Raw genomic sequence first — 19,747 nt, forward strand, 5'->3', positions numbered from 1 at the left:
GGATGCATGAGGTTGGGCGAATGGGGGAGCAGCTCCCTGTACAGGGATCCCTCCCCCTGCAGCTCAGGAGTGATGGGTGCAGGAAGTGCAAGGGAGGGGGAGGAGGGAGTTTGCAGAGCTTCCTGCAGCCGGGGGGAAAAAACTGGGGGTAGGTCTGACCCAGCTCCGGATGCTGTGCTGTGGGAAGATGAAGTCCCATCCTCCCCAGCTCAGTCAGGATTAGCAGCTGAGCCTGGGCAGTGTAGGAGCCACCAGCTGGGTCTTCCCCAGTCCTGGCCCCTTTACCTCTCTGCCAGCTGCCCTGGGCACCCAAAACACTGCTGGGGAGGGTTGCATGACCGCTCTTGTGGCTTCCCTTTGCTTCCCCATCAGAAAGACATTTTTCTGCGGGGAAGCAAAGAAATCTGGGAGGGGGATACAAATTCTGCTCATGCACAGTGGCACAGAATTCCCCCAGGAGTAGCACATAGAGCTCATTGCAGTTTCAGGTTACACAGTTCAGAAACATGAGTTTAATACAACCATAAACAATGGGGTTATAAATACGCATTATGATTTCATGTAAGAGTCTCCATAAATAAATGTAATCAAAATAAACGCTTTCATAAACAGGATGTGCAGTAATTTTCTATTTTCATTAAAAAACAATATTACTGAAGAATATTTTGTATTGCAAACATAATGGAATAAAAATATGAAGTTGCAATAAATGGAAGAAACATTCTTAATTAAAATATATTATTGTATTTCTGTTCTATTATAAATACTTATATTTCCATTGACATTTTATATACAAGTTTTCATCGCATGTGTAAAAATACAGTTATAATTAGGCTCATTTACTGCATGTACAAAGTAAATTTTGGAAAATATTATGAAAAGAAAATAATTGCTCTTACAAGGACACCATCAATTTAATAATTACACGGCTTTCTGAACACGGCCTTACCTACTATTGTAACAAATGCCACGTAAAATTACTATGAAAAAAATTAGAGAATTTTTTGTTTACTTTGTGCACTTAACAGCACTTTCAGTTTCCCATTGTTTGCATGAGTCTTTTACACAGAAACAGGGGAAAGGAAAAAAAAACATTTAAAATTTGTCAAAATGTCATTGCAAAACCTCAAAAATAGGCAGGGAGAATCAGATGCAGTAACAAACTACTTAACCACATCTTAAAAACTGTTTAGATTGCAACTTGATGTTGTCCCTTTTGTATAGGTTTGTAAAACTATGTACAAACTTAGATATGTAAGAAGCATGGCTAGAAATCCACTGCCAGCTGGTGAAAAATGTATTTCACAGTTATGGATGTATCAACAAAAAGCTGTTTCATGAGACCATTGCACAACTGTGTGGTAAACTGTTAAATATCCAAACACCTGTTTCCTAATCTTTACATTTGCTGCAAGTCTCCTCCATCTGCCTCCCCATCCTCTACACCTCATTCCAGCTTGGATTTCCTCTTCAGAAGGAAGTTTTTATAGTTTCAACAGCTTAGTTTCTGTTTAAAACCTTATTTGAGCAGTTAGAGTTCCTGTTTTATCTAGTAGACATTGGCACATTAACCTCTTTTGCATCTAAAATTTCAGTTTGTAGTATTATTTGAATATAAAGTCCATAGGAGAAGAAAATGGTGACAAAGATATACAAGACATCTCAAACTTCTGATGACTTCATAAAGCATTGTCATACTTGCCAACATTTGAAATCCACAAACAGGGTCGTTTGGGAAGAAAAAATAGGTTTACTCCATTAAAAAAAACCATGATTAAAAATTCTGATGGTAGACAGTGGTAACCAAAATATAGGGACTATACTATTTAAACAGGAATAGTTACCATGCACACAGTATCACACCTGCCAAAGTCCCATTTTGGACAGAACTTTTTGCCTATCCCAAATGCAGGGATTCCTCCACACCATCAAGTTCCTGCAGCTGACCAGCAAAGGAGCTGCTCCAAGGGTTGCTCAGCGGCCATTACTTGCCTCTCTATCTTCTCAGGCCTTTCTGCAAACCATATTGCATTCCACAGAAAGGCAGTATGAGTAGCAGGACTGTAAGTTGAGCACCTTACCAAAGGCTCCAGTAGATCAAGAAATTTGGATGGTAGTGAGAAGAGATAAAAGAGGAGTGACTGACAGACAAATTCCAGGTTTCAGAGTGGTAGCCGGGTTAGTCTGTATCAGCAAAAATGAGGAGTGCTTGTGACACCTTAGAGACTAACAAATTTGTTTGGGCATAAGCTTTCATGGGCTAAAACCCACTTCATCAGATGCATGGAGTGGATACAGTAGGCAGGTATCAATACACAGCACATGAAAAGATGGGAGTTGCCTTACCAAGTCGGGGGGGTCAGTGCTAATGAGCCAATTCAATTAAGGTGGAAGTGGGCTAATCTATACAAATTCCAGAGGCTGGGAGAACAGCAGGGATAACCAAAAGTAGGGGTAGGGGTAAGGAAGGGAAACATTGGTGTCAGAGTGAGAGGGGAAGGAGACATCACAAGGAGGGATGGGAAAGGGTAAGATGAGACAGATAGAAGAGGACTGTCCCCCTACAAAGATCACAGAAGAATCTGGCCCCTGACAACTCCAGGTGCAGTAGCAGGCTATATTACTTCTTGTCTCTGCAAGAATATAGCAGTAAGGCATAGTTATGATCTACCCCTTGAAAGTCTGGTTACATGCATGAGGACCACAGGCCCCAGAGGGAGACTCCATTATTTTGGAAAAGTACATAGGTCCTGGAACTAGGGGTGCAGCTACACCTGCTGGCTTGAAGTAGTAATAACAACCCAAATATATGGTTTCCACCTTCAGCACCCCCACTATAAAAATTGTTCTAGCACCACTGGAAAAGCATCTCTATTTTAGGATGCTTATCCAAATGCTGAATCTTTGGGGGCTTTGAAAATGCATCAGTTGCAACCCCATGATACAGCACAAAGGGTAGTGGTAGGTAGGAAAAGGCAGGAGCATTTTCACACTAGCCTAACATACAACAGAATGCACACAGAATCCTGAGACAGCTGGAGGAACCTAATAGCTCCCAGACTGTCCAGTGTATCTGAAAAAATGCCCTTAGAAAAATGTTTTGAATCTTAGCAAGTATCGGATACTATGTCACTAGAACCTTTGGAAGCCTGTGTCATCTTCTCTCTCAATTCCTCATGCAGAATGTGTGTAGCTGTGAAGCTATGAACAGATTTTTGTTTGTTCAGAGTAAGAAACAGAGTAAGGTTTACCGTGGGAAAACTATTGCCCTAAGTACGGTAGTTAAAAAGTTATTGAAGGAGACGTAAGGCTTGAAGTCTGTGCCTTCACTCTCTCATTTTCAACCAAAATCATTCTCCATATAAAGCTATAAATCCATTGCAGAGTATGTTTTCTGAAGTTTCAAATTAATTTTTGCTCCATATTTGCTGTAGCTTCTGCCACACAGTGCCAGTGTTTTTCATGTTTCAGCTCATGTAGCTTTTTCTGCCAATAACAGAAGTCCAGCAGGGACAGTAATAAGCATCTTGGAGAGATGTACTAATAGTTTTAGGGTTAGCTTCTGTTTTCACATCATTTCACTTAATTTGTTTGTCTCTTTCTTGCTGACAAGCCTATACAGCATAAAAGCAAGGAAATGTGTGCCTGGGCCCTAATGGGCAAGTTGTCCCTCTTCTTCCACGGCTGCAGCAGGATCTCTGGCAGCAGAACCCAGGCATTTCTATTGCTTGGGGGGCAGAATTTAGGCAGGCCACCCAGTGGGTGCAAACTGATTGGAGAGGAACAGAGACCAGCTCTGGGAGAACTCCATGACCTCATGCAAAGTGATCTCCTTGGAGCTGACTGGGGCCAAGAAAATCTCTGCAGTTGGATCCTTCAGTCTTGCATCCCACAAAGTAGTGCTATTCTTAACAGAGATTTATGTATGCAAATTCGGTGGTTCTAATACTGGACCATTGGTGTTCTGTGGAGCTGATTCCGTCACAGTGGTGAAACTTCTCTATCAGCATTCAAGTGGCATGTTTTGTTTCCTGGGAGTCCCATCCACATTAATCGTACGAGTTTCAATCAACTATGTAGAAACAGAAGAAGAAGAAGAAAGAGAGAGAGAGAGAGAGAGAGAAAAGAACACCTCTCTGCGCCCTGTGTGGCTTTATCTAGATTAGGAAAAGAGGTCAAGGGAACTAATGTATTAGTTAACTCCAACCTCGCCATGACCTTTTCCCTAGTGTAGATTTAGGTCAAGACTTTTTACCTCACTTTGGTGGTTGAGGTTGACCCTTAGGCTCCCACAAGGGTTGACAGAGACCAGCTAAACCGAAGTAAGAGGCACTAATTTGAATCTACTCTGCGGGAAATGTCTGGGTTAGCCAACATATATTAGCTAACCCTTCCGTAACCTCAACTTCTTCTAAACAAAGCCTGTATGACCAACTAGCTCCAACTAGCCATTAGCTCCTCTGTATCTGCTATACAGCCCACGGGCTCTAAGACATTTATGCCTGCCCTCCCACACTGGAGTTTTGCCAGGTGGATCTACATGGCAGTGTGTGTTACCATGGAACACTGTGCTGCAGCATGCGGAATATGGAGTCCCCCTGTGCGGCCTCTGCTCCTTACCTCTGAGGTAGGTAACTATGGTAGCTCCTACTGCTTTTCAAGCCTTGAATCCCTGGGGTAAGAGGTGGGATTTGGCTACCTGTAAGCTGTAGGCTGCTTTAATTGCAGTGCTGGACGTTGAGAGTTCTGCAGTAGGGAATGTTGGGGTGAGGAGAACTGGCAATTAATTTTCACCATGAAACTAAATGTTTCTACTGTTGAAACAACAAACAGAAACAAACACAAAGCATTTTATTTACCAAATAAATCGGTAGTTATGACGGACGGGTTGCAAGCTAAACAGAATCTGGTTATGAGTTAGCTAACTTCAATAAATTATCAGACGACCTAAAAATTAAAATAACCAGTTTAATTATAAGGCTGAAGACTGACAGAAATTATTGTCTAACACATTTGGGACAGAAATAATTTTTCTTGGCAGACCCATAAGTGCTAACATTATGGCAGACATAATATGCTAAACAGCCAAAGTATTAGGGACAAATTCTGCCAGTGGACATCCTCACCCTCTCCACTGACTTCAAAGGGAGTTGCTTGTACCTGTTTGAGGGCAGAATTTGTCATCTACTGTCCAACTCTCACACATTGAAAAAATAATTTGTCATTTATTACTTCTGTGAGAAAGTAATCACCAACAGATGAACAAATTTGTTTTTAGAACCAATAATTAGTAACAAAATTACCCAGTTGTGCTTGAATAAATGTATATATACACACAAGCTCACTATATACTGTACATGTGTAATCCCAACCAATATATAGCAGTTTTGAGTTTTTACTACAATACAGAACTATTTGTAATGTTCTCTTATGCCTGAATAAATACAATGGCTATGTATTAAATCAGCAGACTTACAAATGATAGACTTAAAGCATAGTTATTCCACAGGTACTAAGAGGGTAGAAAATTCCTATAATAATGCCATCCAGAGACAGCTCAGAGCATGTGTATCAAACCTAATTGGATTTTTGAGAGAATACAAACCCTACATATTCTATTTGCCATCAGCAAGCATGACCTGGTAGATGCTATATTTTTCAGTTTTCCCAGTAGTACATCAGGAAATTACACTGCAAAATTAGCCAATCAAGGTTGTCCAATGTCATCATTCCATTCTGGAAGCACTGTTTTCCAGATAAGAAGTCTGGAAATACACCATGATGCAAATTTGTCTGTAGAAATCTTAAGACAAAATATCTAACCCAGCAATTTGTATGATCTGAACTAAATCTCACTGAAGATGAGTAATTTTGCATTACTACTGCCCATTGGGAATCAAGCCACTTAACACTACCAACATCATTTTCATTCTTAACTGGTTTAAGATCATGGGGAAGATCGTGGCTCCACTGAATTCAATGGCAAAACTCCATTGACTTCAACAGGACCAGGATTCCATCCTTTGTGTCATTTACTCTCGCTCTCTCTCGCTGATACAGGGAGTTCAGGAATTTTAATGTTTGGCAAAATGCACATTTTAAAGCTAGTGTTGGGGTATTGATAATCAGCTTGATTGAAGTTCAGGGTCAAAGTATGGTATGTTTTCTATTACAGGGCAGATTAAGGCACAATATTTACAGGTACTGCAACCACTGCAGCATGTAAGTAAGATAGACCAAATAACCATTACCATTTTTCAAATTAAACTGGTAAATACTCTTACAATATTCTTTCATAAAACAGCAGATAAGCTTGTGAATTTAGTACTCTTGATTCTGGAACCATCTGTACATGGACATCACTAACATACACCCACTGTCCTGCTGATCCTCCCACAGCTTCCTTTAAACCTGAAATGCAAATGCAAAGAGTTACTATTCATCAGCTTATACTTTTACTCTCAAATTACACAATGGTTCTTCACAGAAGAGGAGGGAAAATACCTTTGAACACATCAGTTATTCATGATTTAGAAACATATGTAATATTTGTTTATATCTTAAGTTTACACTGAATAAGTTTAAGTTTTTTTTTTGCTTTGTAACCAAATGTATATTGGAAAAATGTCATACTGGGAGGAGCAGGTGAAAGATAATATTTATTCAGAATACGATCATTGTTTTATGCCATTCACAAAAATCATATTTACACTGGATAACCGTCATATCACTTTTTTGCAACGTCTTTTCTCAAAAAGCAGCCTGTCCTCCTTTGAGGTTTTTTCAATTTTATCAATTACATTGATAATGTATCGTACACAGGGTCAATTCTGAGAGAGAGAAAAAGGAATATTTCAGCAGTTATTTAATAGCAATTTAAAAACACTACAAGGATCCACTAGGCTCCCATGAACTTTCAAAGAGAACGAAGCGACTAGTGGATACTTAAGTTTTCTTTTAAGAAGTTACCAAGGTTCCTTCCCCACTCTGAACTCTAGGGTACAGATGTGGGAACCTGCATGAAAGATCCCCTAAGCTTATTCTTACCAGCTTAGGTTAAAACTTCCCCAAGGTACAAACTTTTACCTTTTGTCCTTGAACCTTATGCTGCCACCACCAAGCGTTCTAAACAAAGAACAGGGAAAGAGCCCACTTGGAGACGTCTTCCCCCCCCCCAAAATATCCCCCCAAGCCCTACACCCCCTTTCCTGGGGAAAGCTTGATAAAAATCCTCACCAATTTGCATAGGTGAACACAGACCCAAACCCTTGCATCTTAAGAACAATGAAAAAAGCAATCAGGTTCTTAAAAGAGAATTTTAATTAAAGAAAAAGTAAAAGAAAAACCTCTGTAAAATCAGGAAGGGAAATACCTTACAGGGTAATCAGATTCAAAACATAGAGAATCCCTCTAGGCAAAACCTTAAGTTACAAAAAGACACAAAAATAGGAATATACATCCCATTCAGCACAACTTATTTTATCAGCCATTTAAACAAAACAGAATCTAACACATATCTAACTAGATTGCTTACTAACTCTTTACAGGAGTTCTGACCTGCATTCCTGCTCTGGTCCCGGCAAAAGCATCACACAGACAAACCCTTTGTCCCCCCCCAGCTTTGAAAGTATCTTGTCTCTTCATTGGTCATTTTGGTCACGTGCCAGGTTGCGAGGTGCAAGGTTTTCTTAGCTTCTTAACCCTTTACAGATGAAAGGGTTTTTTCCTCTGGCCAGGAGGGATTTAAAGGTGGTTACTCTTCCCTTTATATTTATGACAGGGAGTCAATACATCTCTAATCCTTTTCCTTGTGGAGAGATGGGCTTCTAATATAAAACAATTGCTAGCGAGGACTGGCAGTGTTTTTTCTAAGATGAAAAAAGTTACAGACTGACCCCGCTCCCACCAGCCCAATTCTCTTGCCTAATAATCACCCAGCCATTAGTTGGTAAAGCTCCTGGCATCTTCTCCTTCCCTCCATTATTTCACAGGATAGTGCACCAGGAATATATATTTCACTGATGCCTCACTTCAAACTTCTGTGCCAGAAGAGTCACCAGAAGAAATTTTCAATCTTCCATGGAATAGTATTTCTTACTTCTCACATTAAATCAGAGTATTTGGTATTTTTACGTACTGACAATGTGCCAAGCATAGCATGAGACTCAACACAAAACAGCTTCTGTTTCAAATAACTTCCAGTCTAAGGGACACAGAAGAGACAAGATCCACAGAGAAGGAAATAACTTGTTTTAAAAACTGTTACTGACTCACTTCTTGTAGGCACTGGGAAAGAAGTGAGCCTTTAGGAGGGACTTCAGTGAAGATGACTTGGTATTCCACAGGTAGGGAGTGGGTGGCATAGAAATTAGTGTTTATATATTAGGTTTAATAAACCAAAATTAACAACTTGCGTGGCACTGCAAATTATGAGAAGATTCAGGGCCAAAGTGTTTATTCAATATAAGTACAGTGACTGGATGAGTTGTGGCAATGATCAATTTTGTTTCCTTACAGAGACAGAAAGGTTTGTCGGACATACCTTGAACATTTCTATTGCTAGCAATATGCTCCAATAATTTCTTGCAAGGTGTTCTGACTTTCACATATGCTGCATAGTGACCTCCTCGCATTGAGCCACTGTGCTCCACTATTCCATAAAGAGTGTACAGAACTCTTGCTGCATCTGTAACGTTCTTATTCACAAAATCATAGAAAGTAAAGATAAATTGTATAATTTCATAATGGATTTTTATAACAATATATATGTTAACACATTTCAAATATTACAGTAATAAAGGGAGCAAATAGTTGATAAGTACTGTAGTTTGTTAAGTATATTTTGCAATGCTAAAATAACTTGAGAAACAAGTGAAGACTATGTTATTCAAAGTTCAATAACTAAATCCAGTTTTGTTGGAAGCACTGATAACTAGCTGTAATGCTACTGTGTTCATTTTAAAACATTAAGTGGGACAGATCCTCCTCAACTGATTTCAATGGAGCTATGCCAGTTTACACCAGTTGAAGAACTGATCCTAGATTACTGCTTGAACGCATTCATTTTGTAATTTCTTTGGGGTGAAAATCACAGTTTAACTTGTATCCATAGCTACAAAAATTAAACTATAATAAATTAATGCTTTACAATAAAGACTCTAAAATGTATTCTTAATATACTGTACCTTGCAGGAAGCAGAACAAAATGGTGCTAAGTCTAAAATTAGTGGGAAATCCACATGTCTATTTACTTTCCGTAGACTCAAACCAGCCTTCAAGAGAAAATAAGAGTATGAAAGAAACATTTTTACATAGCTGCCTTTTAAATCTAAGTGTATCGCATCAGTATTAGAATAACCTGATAAGACAAAACAGAATACAAAATCTATAATGAATGTGGATAAAACACATTCTCTATACATTCGTTTTTCATCTCTTCAACATTACATACAAAAAACCCCTATGGTATAGGAACATTATTTTGGTTTCCCGTGGAACCTTAATTCTGCCCCTTTGTGTGTCCATTCTGTGCAATGGAGGAGACAGGATACCATGGAAAAAGTAGAATGTGAATAAATGATATTTATTCTTAAACACCATCATACTGCATATACACAAGGGGACAGAATTCAGGTTGCACAGGCAACCATAAATCTGAAATTTCCTAACTTTTAACTGTTAATTTGGTTGTAAAGTCAAGCATTCTATTAACATGTTAATGCAATTTTGTAGGTTTTTTATTTTTAAAAGTTAAAGAGAAATAACATTGTACTATATACAATTGTACCAACTCTCTATCACACATCAGCCAGCGTTTAGTTATTTTTGCATATTGCCAAAATTTTCCAAAAGAAGGACAATGTTCAACAATTTATATCTCAGAAACATTTTAACAGAATTTCACTGAACAAAGAAAAGGCACTACACTCCTTTGGATCCAGAGCTTGATCCCTGCCCAAAATTTAAAGGCCTGCTGCAAACAATGAAGGTGTTAGAGCATCTTTAAAAAAAAAAAAAAAAAAGTCACACTATTTTTCTATCCTGGAAAGTGTTAGACAACCTAAATATAGGGGTTACTACCAGCTCCCCCTGCGGCTCAAGTAACAGATTGGGGAACAAAATGTAGTGAAGGAATATGCTCCATAGCAAAATGTATGATGCAAAAGACTAAGTGCACTTTAGCTGCAACAGAATTCAGATTTTGACTGAAATCATAGTCAGGGCTGTTGAATTTAAATCAAGGTTTCCTGCTTGCTGATCTAAATTATGATTAAAATAAAAGACTTAAATAATTTTAATCTGGTTTTACATTTGCGCATTTTAGTTATTTTCCTAAAGAAAGGCAAGTCTAACATGGTATTTCTTTTTAGTAATCAGGAGACTACACTAAATCTATACATATTTATTTAAGCAATTATATAGCGTAACAAACATTTATTCAGACTCTCGATTTCTACAGTTTTATGTTAGAAAATGGTGAATGATGCATTTCTTTTTTACTAGAGGATTATTAAATTTTTGCTCATGATTTGTGTCAAGCTGTATTGAGATGGACACTGGAAAGCAATTAAAAATTCACAAAAAAGCATTTTGAAATTGCTTATCGGATAAATAAAACTACTTTAAATGTACTGGATACATATGAAAAAAAGTAAGTTTATCAGAATATATTATGCATTTAAAACCCACTCATTTATTAAACATGAGAATTACTGTCAGTAGTTTTCAGAGGAACAGCCGTGTTAGTCTGTATTCGCAAAAAGAAAAGGAGTACTTGTGGCACCTTAGAGACTAACCAATTTATTTGAGCATGAGCTTTCGTGAGCTACAGCTCACTTCATCAGATGTTTACCGTGGAAACTGCAGCAGACTTTATATACACACAGAAATCATGAAACAATACCTCCTCCCACCCCACTGTCCTGCTGGTAATAGCTTATCTAAAGTGATCAACAGGTGGGCCATTTCCAGCACAAATCCAGGTTTTCTCACCCTCCACCCCCCCACACAAATTCACTCTCCTGCTGGTGCTAGCCCATCCAAAGTGACAACTCTTAACATAATCAAGTCGGGCTATTTCCTGCATAGATCAAGGTTTTCTCACATCCCCCCCGCCCCCATACACACACAAACTCACTCTCCTGCTGGTAATAGCTCATCTAAACTGACCATTCTCCAGGTTTAAATCCAAGTTAAACCAGAGCATCTGGGGGGGGGGGGTAGGAAAAAACAAGAGGAAACAGGCTACCTTGCATAATGACTTAGCCACTCCCAGTCTCTATTTAAGCCTAAATTAATAGTATCCAATTTGCAAATGAATTCCAATTCAGCAGTTTCTCGCTGGAGTCTGGATTTGAAGTTTTTTTGTTTTAAGATAGCGACCTTCATGTCTGTGATTGCGTGACCAGAGAGATTGAAGTGTTCTCCGACTGGTTTATGAATGTTATAATTCTTGACATCTGATTTGTGTCCATTTATTCTTTTACGTAGAGACTGTCCAGTTTGACCAATGTACATGGCAGAGGGGCATTGCTGGCACATGATGGCATAGATCACATTGGTGGATGTGCAGGTGAACGAGCCTCTGATAGTGTGGCTGATGTTATTAGGCCCTGTGATGGTGTCCCCTGAATAGATATGTGGGCACAATTGGCAACGGGCTTTGTTGCAAGGATAAGTTCCTGGGTTAGTGGTTCTGTTGTGTATGTGGTTGTTGGTGAGTATTTGCTTCAGGTTGCGGGGCTGTCTGTAGGCAAGGACTGGCCTGTCTCCCAAGACTTGTGAGAGTGTTGGGTCATCCTTTAGGATAGGTTGTAGATCCTTAATAATGCGTTGGAGGGGTTTTAGTTGGGGGCTGAAGGTGACGGCTAGTGGCGTTCTGTTATTTTCTTTGTTAGGCCTGTCCTGTAGTAGGTAACTTCTGGGAACTCTTCTGGCTCTATCAATCTGTTTCTTTACTTCTGCAGGTGGGTATTGTAGTTGTAAGAAAGCTTGACAGAGATCTTGTAGGTGTTTGTCTCTGTCTGAGGGGTTGGAGCAAATGCGGTTGTATCGCAGAGCTTGGCTGTAGACGATGGATCGTGTGGTGTGGTCAGGGTGAAAGCTGGAGGCATGCAGGTAGGAATAGCGGTCAGTAGGTTTACGGTATAGGGTGGTGTTTATGTGGCCATTGTTTATTAGCACTGTAGTGTCCAGGAAGTGGATCTCTTGTGTGGACTGGACCAGGCTGAGGTTGGTGGTGGGATGGAAATTGTTGAAATCATGGTGGAATTCCTCAAGGGCTTCTTTTCCATGGGTCCAGATGATGAAGATGTCATCAATATAGCGCAAGTAGAGTTAGGGGACGAGAGCTGAGGAAGCGTTGTTCTAAATCAGCCATAAAAATGTTGGCATACTGTGGGGCCATGCGGGTACCCATAGCAGTGCCGCTGATCTGAAGGTATACATTGTCCCCAAATGTGAAATAGTTATGGGTAAGGACAAAGTCACAAAGTTCAGCCACCAGGTTAGCTGTGACATTATCGGGGATAGTGTTCTTGACGGCTTGTAGTCCATCTTTGTGTGGAATGTTGGTGTAGAGGGCTTCTACATCCATAGTAGCCAGGATGGTGTTATCAGGAAGATCACCGATGGATTGAAGTTTCCTCAGGAAGTCAGTGGTGTCTCGAAGGTAGCTGGGAGTGCTGGTAGCGTAGGGCCTGAGGAGGGAGTCTACATAGCCAGACAATCCTGCTGTCAGGGTGCCAATGCCTGAGATGATGGGGCGCCCAGGATTTCCAGGTTTATGGATCTTGGGTAGTAGATAGAATATCCCAGGTCGGGGTTCCAGGGGTGTGTCTGTGCGGATTTGATCTTGTGCTTTTTCAGGAAGTTTCTTGAGCAAATGCTGTAGTTGCTTTTGGTAACTCTCAGTGGGATCATAGGGTAATGGCTTGTAGAAACTCGTGTTGGAGAGCTGCCGAGCAGCCTCTTGTTCATATTCCGACCTATTCATGATGACAACAGCACCTCCTTTGTCAGCCTTTTTGATTATGATGTCAGAGTTGTTTCTGAGGCTGTGGATGGCATTGCGTTCCGCATGGCTGAGGTTATGGGGCAAGTGATGCTGCTTTTCCACAATTTCAGCCCGTGCACGTCGGCGGAAGCACTCTATGTAGAAGTCCAGTCTGCTGTTTCGACCTTCAGGAGGAGTCCATCTAGAATCCCTCTTTCTGTAGTGTTGGCAGGGAGACCTCTGTGGATTAGTATGTTGTTCAGAGGTATTTTGGAAATATTCCTTGAGACGGAGACGTCGAAAATAGGATTCTAGGTCACCACAGAACTGTATCATGTTCGTGGGGGTGGAGGGGCAGAAGGAGAGGCCCCGAGATAGAACAGCTGCTTCTGCTGGGCTGAGAGTATAGTTGGATAGGTTAACAATATTGCTAGGTGGGGTGAGGGAACCATTGCTGTGGCCCCTTGTAGCATGTAGTAGTTTAGAAAGTTTAGTGTCTTTTTTCTTTTGTAGAGAAGCAAAGTGTGCGTTGTAAATGGCTTGTCTAGTTTTAGTAAAATCCAGCCACGAGGAAGTTTGTGTGGAAGGTTGGTTCTTTATGAGAGTATCCATTTTTGAGAGCTCATTCTTAATCTTTCCCTGTTTGCTGTAGAGGATCTTGATCAGGTGATTCCGCAGTTTCTTTGAGAGCGTGAGGCACAAGCTGTCAGCATAGTCTGTGTGGTATGTAGATTGTAATGGATTTTTGACCTTCAGTCCTTTTGGTACGATGTCCATCTGTTTGCATTTGGAAAGGAAGATGATGTCTGTCTGTATCTGTACAAGTTTCTTCATGCAGTTGATAGATTTCCACTCCATACGGCTAAATGCAGTGCCTTGCATAATGACAGGTTTCAGAGGAACAGCCGTGTTAGTCTGTATTCGCAAAAAGAAAAGGAGTACTTGTGGCACCTTAGAGACTAACCAATTTATTTGAGCATGAGCTTTCGTGAGCTACAGCTCACTTCATCAGATGTTTACCGTGGAAACTGCAGCAGACTTTATATACACACAGAAATCATGAAACAATACCTCCTCCCACCCCACTGTCCTGCTGGTAATAGCTTATCTAAAGTGATCAACAGGTGGGCCATTTCCAGCACAAATCCAGGTTTTCTCACCCTCCACCCCCCCACACAAATTCACTCTCCTGCTGGTGCTAGCCCATCCAAAGTGACAACTCTTAACATAATCAAGTCGGGCTATTTCCTGCATAGATCAAGGTTTTCTCACATCCCCCCCGCCCCCATACACACACAAACTCACTCTCCTGCTGGTAATAGCTCATCTAAACTGACCATTCTCCAGGTTTAAATCCAAGTTAAACCAGAGCATCTGGGGGGGGGGGGGGGTAGGAAAAAACAAGAGGAAACAGGCTACCTTGCATAATGACTTAGCCACTCCCAGTCTCTATTTAAGCCTAAATTAATAGTATCCAATTTGCAAATGAATTCCAATTCAGCAGTTTCTCGCTGGAGTCTGGATTTGAAGTTTTTTTGTTTTAAGATAGCGACCTTCATGTCTGTGATTGCGTGACCAGAGAGATTGAAGTGTTCTCCGACTGGTTTATGAATGTTATAATTCTTGACATCTGATTTGTGTCCATTTATTCTTTTACGTAGAGACTGTCCAGTTTGACCAATGTACATGGCAGAGGGGCATTGCTGGCACATGATGGCATAGATCACATTGGTGGATGTGCAGGTGAACGAGCCTCTGATAGTGTGGCTGATGTTATTAGGCCCTGTGATGGTGTCCCCTGAATAGATATGTGGGCACAATTGGCAACGGGCTTTGTTGCAAGGATAAGTTCCTGGGTTAGTGGTTCTGTTGTGTATGTGGTTGTTGGTGAGTATTTGCTTCAGGTTGCGGGGCTGTCTGTTTGTGGATTTAACGGATTGGTTTGGTCACCACAGCCTTCAAGACTTTAGAACTAGTAGATCTCATACTCTCTGATCTTGTTTTTACTCAGGCTGGAAGAGGAAAACAACCTCTCATGCTTTTTCAACTCCCAGTTTCTTAACTTTGTATTAACTGTCATTGAACTGAACTAGAATAAACCAAAATGAAGAAAATATTTACTCTGCATTCACAGACAAGGCTACTGCTACCAAAAGCTGTCAACAAACTTGGGTTTCAGGTGCTTAGACAGTGATTTCCATCAGTCCGGTGGTTTGATTTTCTTTAAAACACCAACTTCAAACATTTACTAGTTGAGCATATTTTTACTTAATTTAAATTATTTTAATAGATTATAGTAAGACAGTAACATGGAAAAGAACTAACTAGGAAGGTGCTAAGAGTCTCAATAATATGACTGGTTGTTACCTGATTGAATAACACAGACAGAAGTTTGTTTTTTGTACTAACAATAAACCTACTCTGATCTCAGAGAGCCTTGACAATATGCATACTTGTTGGCAGCCTCGGCAGTGTCCAAGGTCTGAATGGGAATTAAGTTTACAGTAATCTCATATGCCCTAGAAAGGATTCCTCCAGGTCAAGGTTGAGTCACAACTGCAGGACACTGGTATGACTTGTGCTGTCAACTTTTCTGTGGATAAACAGTCGCCTTCAAGTGTCTAGGGCTAACTGGCAAACTAGCACTAAGTTTACATTAAAAGTTTTCTGAAAAGGATAACAAGTTTATAGAGCTTTAGTACTAAGAAAGCTTTCTGGTTGTGAAATGGTTTTCAAGAACTTAGGGTTTATAAAAAGCCACAGTGATATGCAGCTGAATCAATTAAAGGCTATGTATCACTGTAGGACAGATATAACATACTGCTTCATTCAGCCTGAGGTGGCCCACACATGAACTTATGCCCTGTTTCAACATTACCCTGAATCTTGGCTCCTGCACATGGTAAAAGGAGGACCAACATCCCCAGCTGGATCCTGGACCTCTCAGCTCCTGGTTGGAAGTTTTCTGATGAAACTTAGTTTAATCAGAATATACCAACTTGATTAAGTGAAATGTTTTGGCAAATCTATTACAGATTCTGAGAACCTCACACATTTCCTTTCAGGAGCACTATATGTTACAGTGTTTCTGTTGGGATATACATACATACGTACATATATATACACACACACACACACACACACGCATTGTGATTCATATATCCATATCATATGTTATAAGTCATTGAGGACTGGTATGAATGACACGTGCTTGACAAAAATATGTGTGTTGCAAGTTGGCAACCGAAGCAAGAACTTAAGGTCAAGAACTATTAGAACTATGTGCGCAAAAACAATCTTGTTATGTTCTGAGAAAAATATGGATAATCAGCAGAAAAGGAAACACCACCAGCTGGACTGATATAAAATTGTATAAGAATTGGAGGAAATGGCACACCTTGGATCATGGCGGCCCATCCAGGATGGTCTTTTTGGAATTGTGTGGGTAGAAGGCCTAGTAAACAAAGGCAAAGAACCGATGATGTGACGGAATGGACTATAAATGGTTGCCTATGATTTCTGCAAATCGGAGTAGTTTATTGATCCAGAGCCCTGTGTGGATATAGATGTGGTTTTTGCCAGTTCCCCACATCTTATGATTGGAAGGAATCTCGACTGGCCATCGGGACCATTCTGACCGTTGCACTCTGGTATAGTATGTTTGGGGTGTGAATGTGGATTGAGTAAGCTTTGTTTTGTAATCAGTGAAGACCATTTAGAGTATTATATACCAACACTGTGTCTGGTATCTGCCTGCTCCCCGTTCCGTAGGGAGAACTCTACTGCGGGTCTAACATGTGGTGGAGAATGCGGAGGGGGGAGAGATATTAAGGAGTGCCAGATTTCGAGACAGGGTCTTACAGTGTTTGGGGGAGTCCTTATTTAAGACTAATAAGGGTGACTCCTTATTTGTGAGAAATTTTTGAGAAAAAAACCCCCAACAAGTGTGGAGAGATACTGCGTGGTGTTTTTGTAATAATGTTTAATACACTATTTAAGAAGAGAAGTAATGGGGTGGAAGAGGCACCCCAGTGGACTAAAGTTAAAGCTCCTTCTCTGTTAGAGAAGGAGATTATTGCATTTGGGACATGCCCTTGGATGGAAGGTGCAGTGGAACCAGATGTAATATTTGATATTTAATATTTGAGAAATATGTACAGCTGTACAAGCCTAATGCCAGTAAAAACCAAATGGCCGTAATATGGCTGTTGTGGCAAGCTGTAAAAAAGGCAATTGGATGTAAGGGAGAAGTCTGTGCAGAGTTACAAACACTACAAGAGAATTTTAAAACTTGCCAGGAAAATTTGGAGCAGGAAGTGAGACAGACACAGATAAATGCAAACTCAGAACAAATGGGGAAACAAAACAGGGGAATTGGAGAAAAGAATGATGGATTGGGAAAAGGTTAAAGCAGACAAAGATAAATTAGACCATCAAGTGATAGGAATGAAATAGTTAATCTGAGATTTGAATAAGAAAAAGGAAGAGGAGATCACAAGCGTCTCACAGTTGGTGCCAGAAAACTATGGCAGCATTGAAAAAGCAAGTGAAAATACAGGAGCTGAAAGTTGTGGCTGTGTGTCAAAAAGAGAGAGATTTGGATTTGGATTCCAATGATATTTGGTATGGAGAGGATCTGCAAAGGGGTCAAGAGAAAAGGAAGTTTGACTAACTTTGAGAGGGGCTTTATACTAAGTTGAGGGAAGAAATAAGAAACTGTCTGGGAGAGCCTAAGCCAGAAAAGTCTGTAGCAGTGATAGAACAGAGATCAACCCTTAAGGATGTAGCAGGGGAGATACAGTCAGAGCAGTCAAAAATAATTCTTTGGAGTTCGTCAGACTTACAGTTGATGGTAAATTAGACTCAATGAATATGAAAAATTTGGCAACATGGCTAGTACAGTGGGCAGAGTTAGGAGGAACAGAGAATTTAAATGAGTGAATTTTATAGGTTAATCAGGGCAGTTACCACTGGAAAGATTAGACAGGCAGTAGATCAAGCGAAAAATGCTTTTGGACAGGCAGTCAGAAGCACACCAACTGATACCATGATTTATTATGCTGTTAGGAAAAGTGATAGGTCAAAGACTCATGAAGGTGTTATCCAATGCAGATTACACGAAGCCTGGAGATTCACCCAGGGATTACCTGTTAAAGAGAATAACGGTGGGATTATTGGCTGGAGAAATACAACCGGTCACTAATCCCATGCCAGAGGTCGCCAGACATGTCACAGCTGATTGTTTGGTTGCAGTTAATTTGAATCACAGGGAATTTTGGAATTATGCGTTTGAAGGATTGGACAGAAATTCATTAGCGATGTCTACTAATATGCCACCACAGAGACAATATAAATATCCTGTGCAAGGAGAGGCAGGAATTGAGAAAATAATGGAATCATTAGAACAACAGGGCATTATTGAAAAGGGGAATTCCGCACACAATAACCCAATTTGGCCCATATTAAAAGTCTCAGGAGATTGACAGTGGATTTTAGACAAATTAATAAAGCTACCCGGCTTATGACACCAATAGTAGCAGATCTACCACAAGTGATGGCAAGAGTACAGGGGGGCCCTAAATGGTGCTCTGTCATAGATTTGGCAAACTGTTTTTTTCACCATCCCATTGCATCCCGATACATGGGCCCGCTTTGTGTTTACTTTTAAGGGACAACAGGACTTATTTAAAAGAATTCCCCAGGGCCTACACTGCACTCTGGCTATTGCGCACCAACATGCGGTGCGAATGCTGGATCAATTATCCAAAGAGGATCAGGAGAATGTCACTTCATATGTAGATGACATATTAGTGTGGGGGGGACACTGAAGAGAAGGTTACTGAGAGGACAAAAAGGTGTTGAGACTCATCCAGGAAACTGGTTTCAAGGCTAATAGAGAGAAAGCCCAACTACTGCAGAGGAGAGTGAATTATTTGGAGGTGACCCGAGGGAAACAAGGAATTCAGGTCAATCAACAAAAGGTGAAATCACTAATGAATTTACCAAGGCCAGAGGATTCTCATGCATTGAGGATGATGTTAAGAAGGTTTAACTATTTAAGGAAACACCTCTGGAATTTTGCCACTATAACTGGACCCTTTTTCCTTTACTAAAAAAGAAAGTAGAATGGGAGTGAGGGCCCAAACAAGAAAAAGCATTCTGTAATTTAAAACAAGCTTTGATGCAAGCCCCAGCATTGAAATTCCCTGAAATAAACAAGCCGTTTGTGATTAAGTTGGCAGCAACCCAACAGGGTCTAGCAGCAGTACTAATGCAGGAAACTGACAGGAAGTTAACACCGGGAGCATACGGATCTAGAAGATTAACCCCTACGGAGCAGCAGTTTGGGATCTGTGAAAGAGAACATTTGGCTGCTGTGTGGGCCACTGAAGCTTTTGCTTTGACTAATCGCACAGCCCCTATTATAACACAAACACCTCACTCTCCCCTGAAGTATATTTTATCAGGGAAACTGCAGGGGAAAGGAGTATCAAATACCACGATGGCTCAATGGACCTTGATGTTAACTAGCAGAGATGTTACTTATGAGAATAACAAACAAGCAATGTTACCATATGCCCTCCTGATGGAAGGAGAGGAGCATGAATGCCCACTTCCAGAAACCGAACCAAGTTAGTTGAAGAAGCACTCCTGGTAGATGAAGTGTTAAGCCTCAGGGAAAAAGAGGTTTAGTTTACAGATGGTAGTTTATATCATGAGAACTCTAAGCCATATAGGGGATATGCTGCTGTA

At 40.5% G+C, this 19,747-nt stretch overlaps 1 protein-coding gene across 5 annotated transcripts in view; it reads right to left on the reverse strand.

The window, feature by feature from the left end:
* Window positions 1-4,950: 4,950 nt before the first annotated feature.
* The window catches only part of USP45 (ubiquitin specific peptidase 45), a 103,388-nt gene continuing 88,591 nt past the window's right edge, over window positions 4,951-19,747 (reverse strand). For 4 of the 5 annotated variants that reach the window (XM_073336845.2, XM_073336846.2, XM_073336841.2 and 1 more), the window contains 2 exons: window positions 9,186-9,272; window positions 7,389-8,696 (listed from right to left, as the gene is read on the reverse strand). In XM_073336845.2, the coding sequence (XP_073192946.2) occupies window positions 8,403-8,696; window positions 9,186-9,272 (381 nt within the window). In that variant the 3' untranslated portion in view covers window positions 7,389-8,402. Of the gene's footprint in view, window positions 6,412-7,388; window positions 8,697-9,185; window positions 9,273-19,747 lie in introns of those variants that run through there. The other variant, XM_073336844.2, reaches the window with a different exon arrangement.

Source organism: Lepidochelys kempii, chromosome 3 (assembly GCF_965140285.1).
Source record: "Lepidochelys kempii isolate rLepKem1 chromosome 3, rLepKem1.hap1, whole genome shotgun sequence".
Classification (NCBI taxonomy): domain Eukaryota; kingdom Metazoa; phylum Chordata; order Testudines; family Cheloniidae; genus Lepidochelys; species Lepidochelys kempii.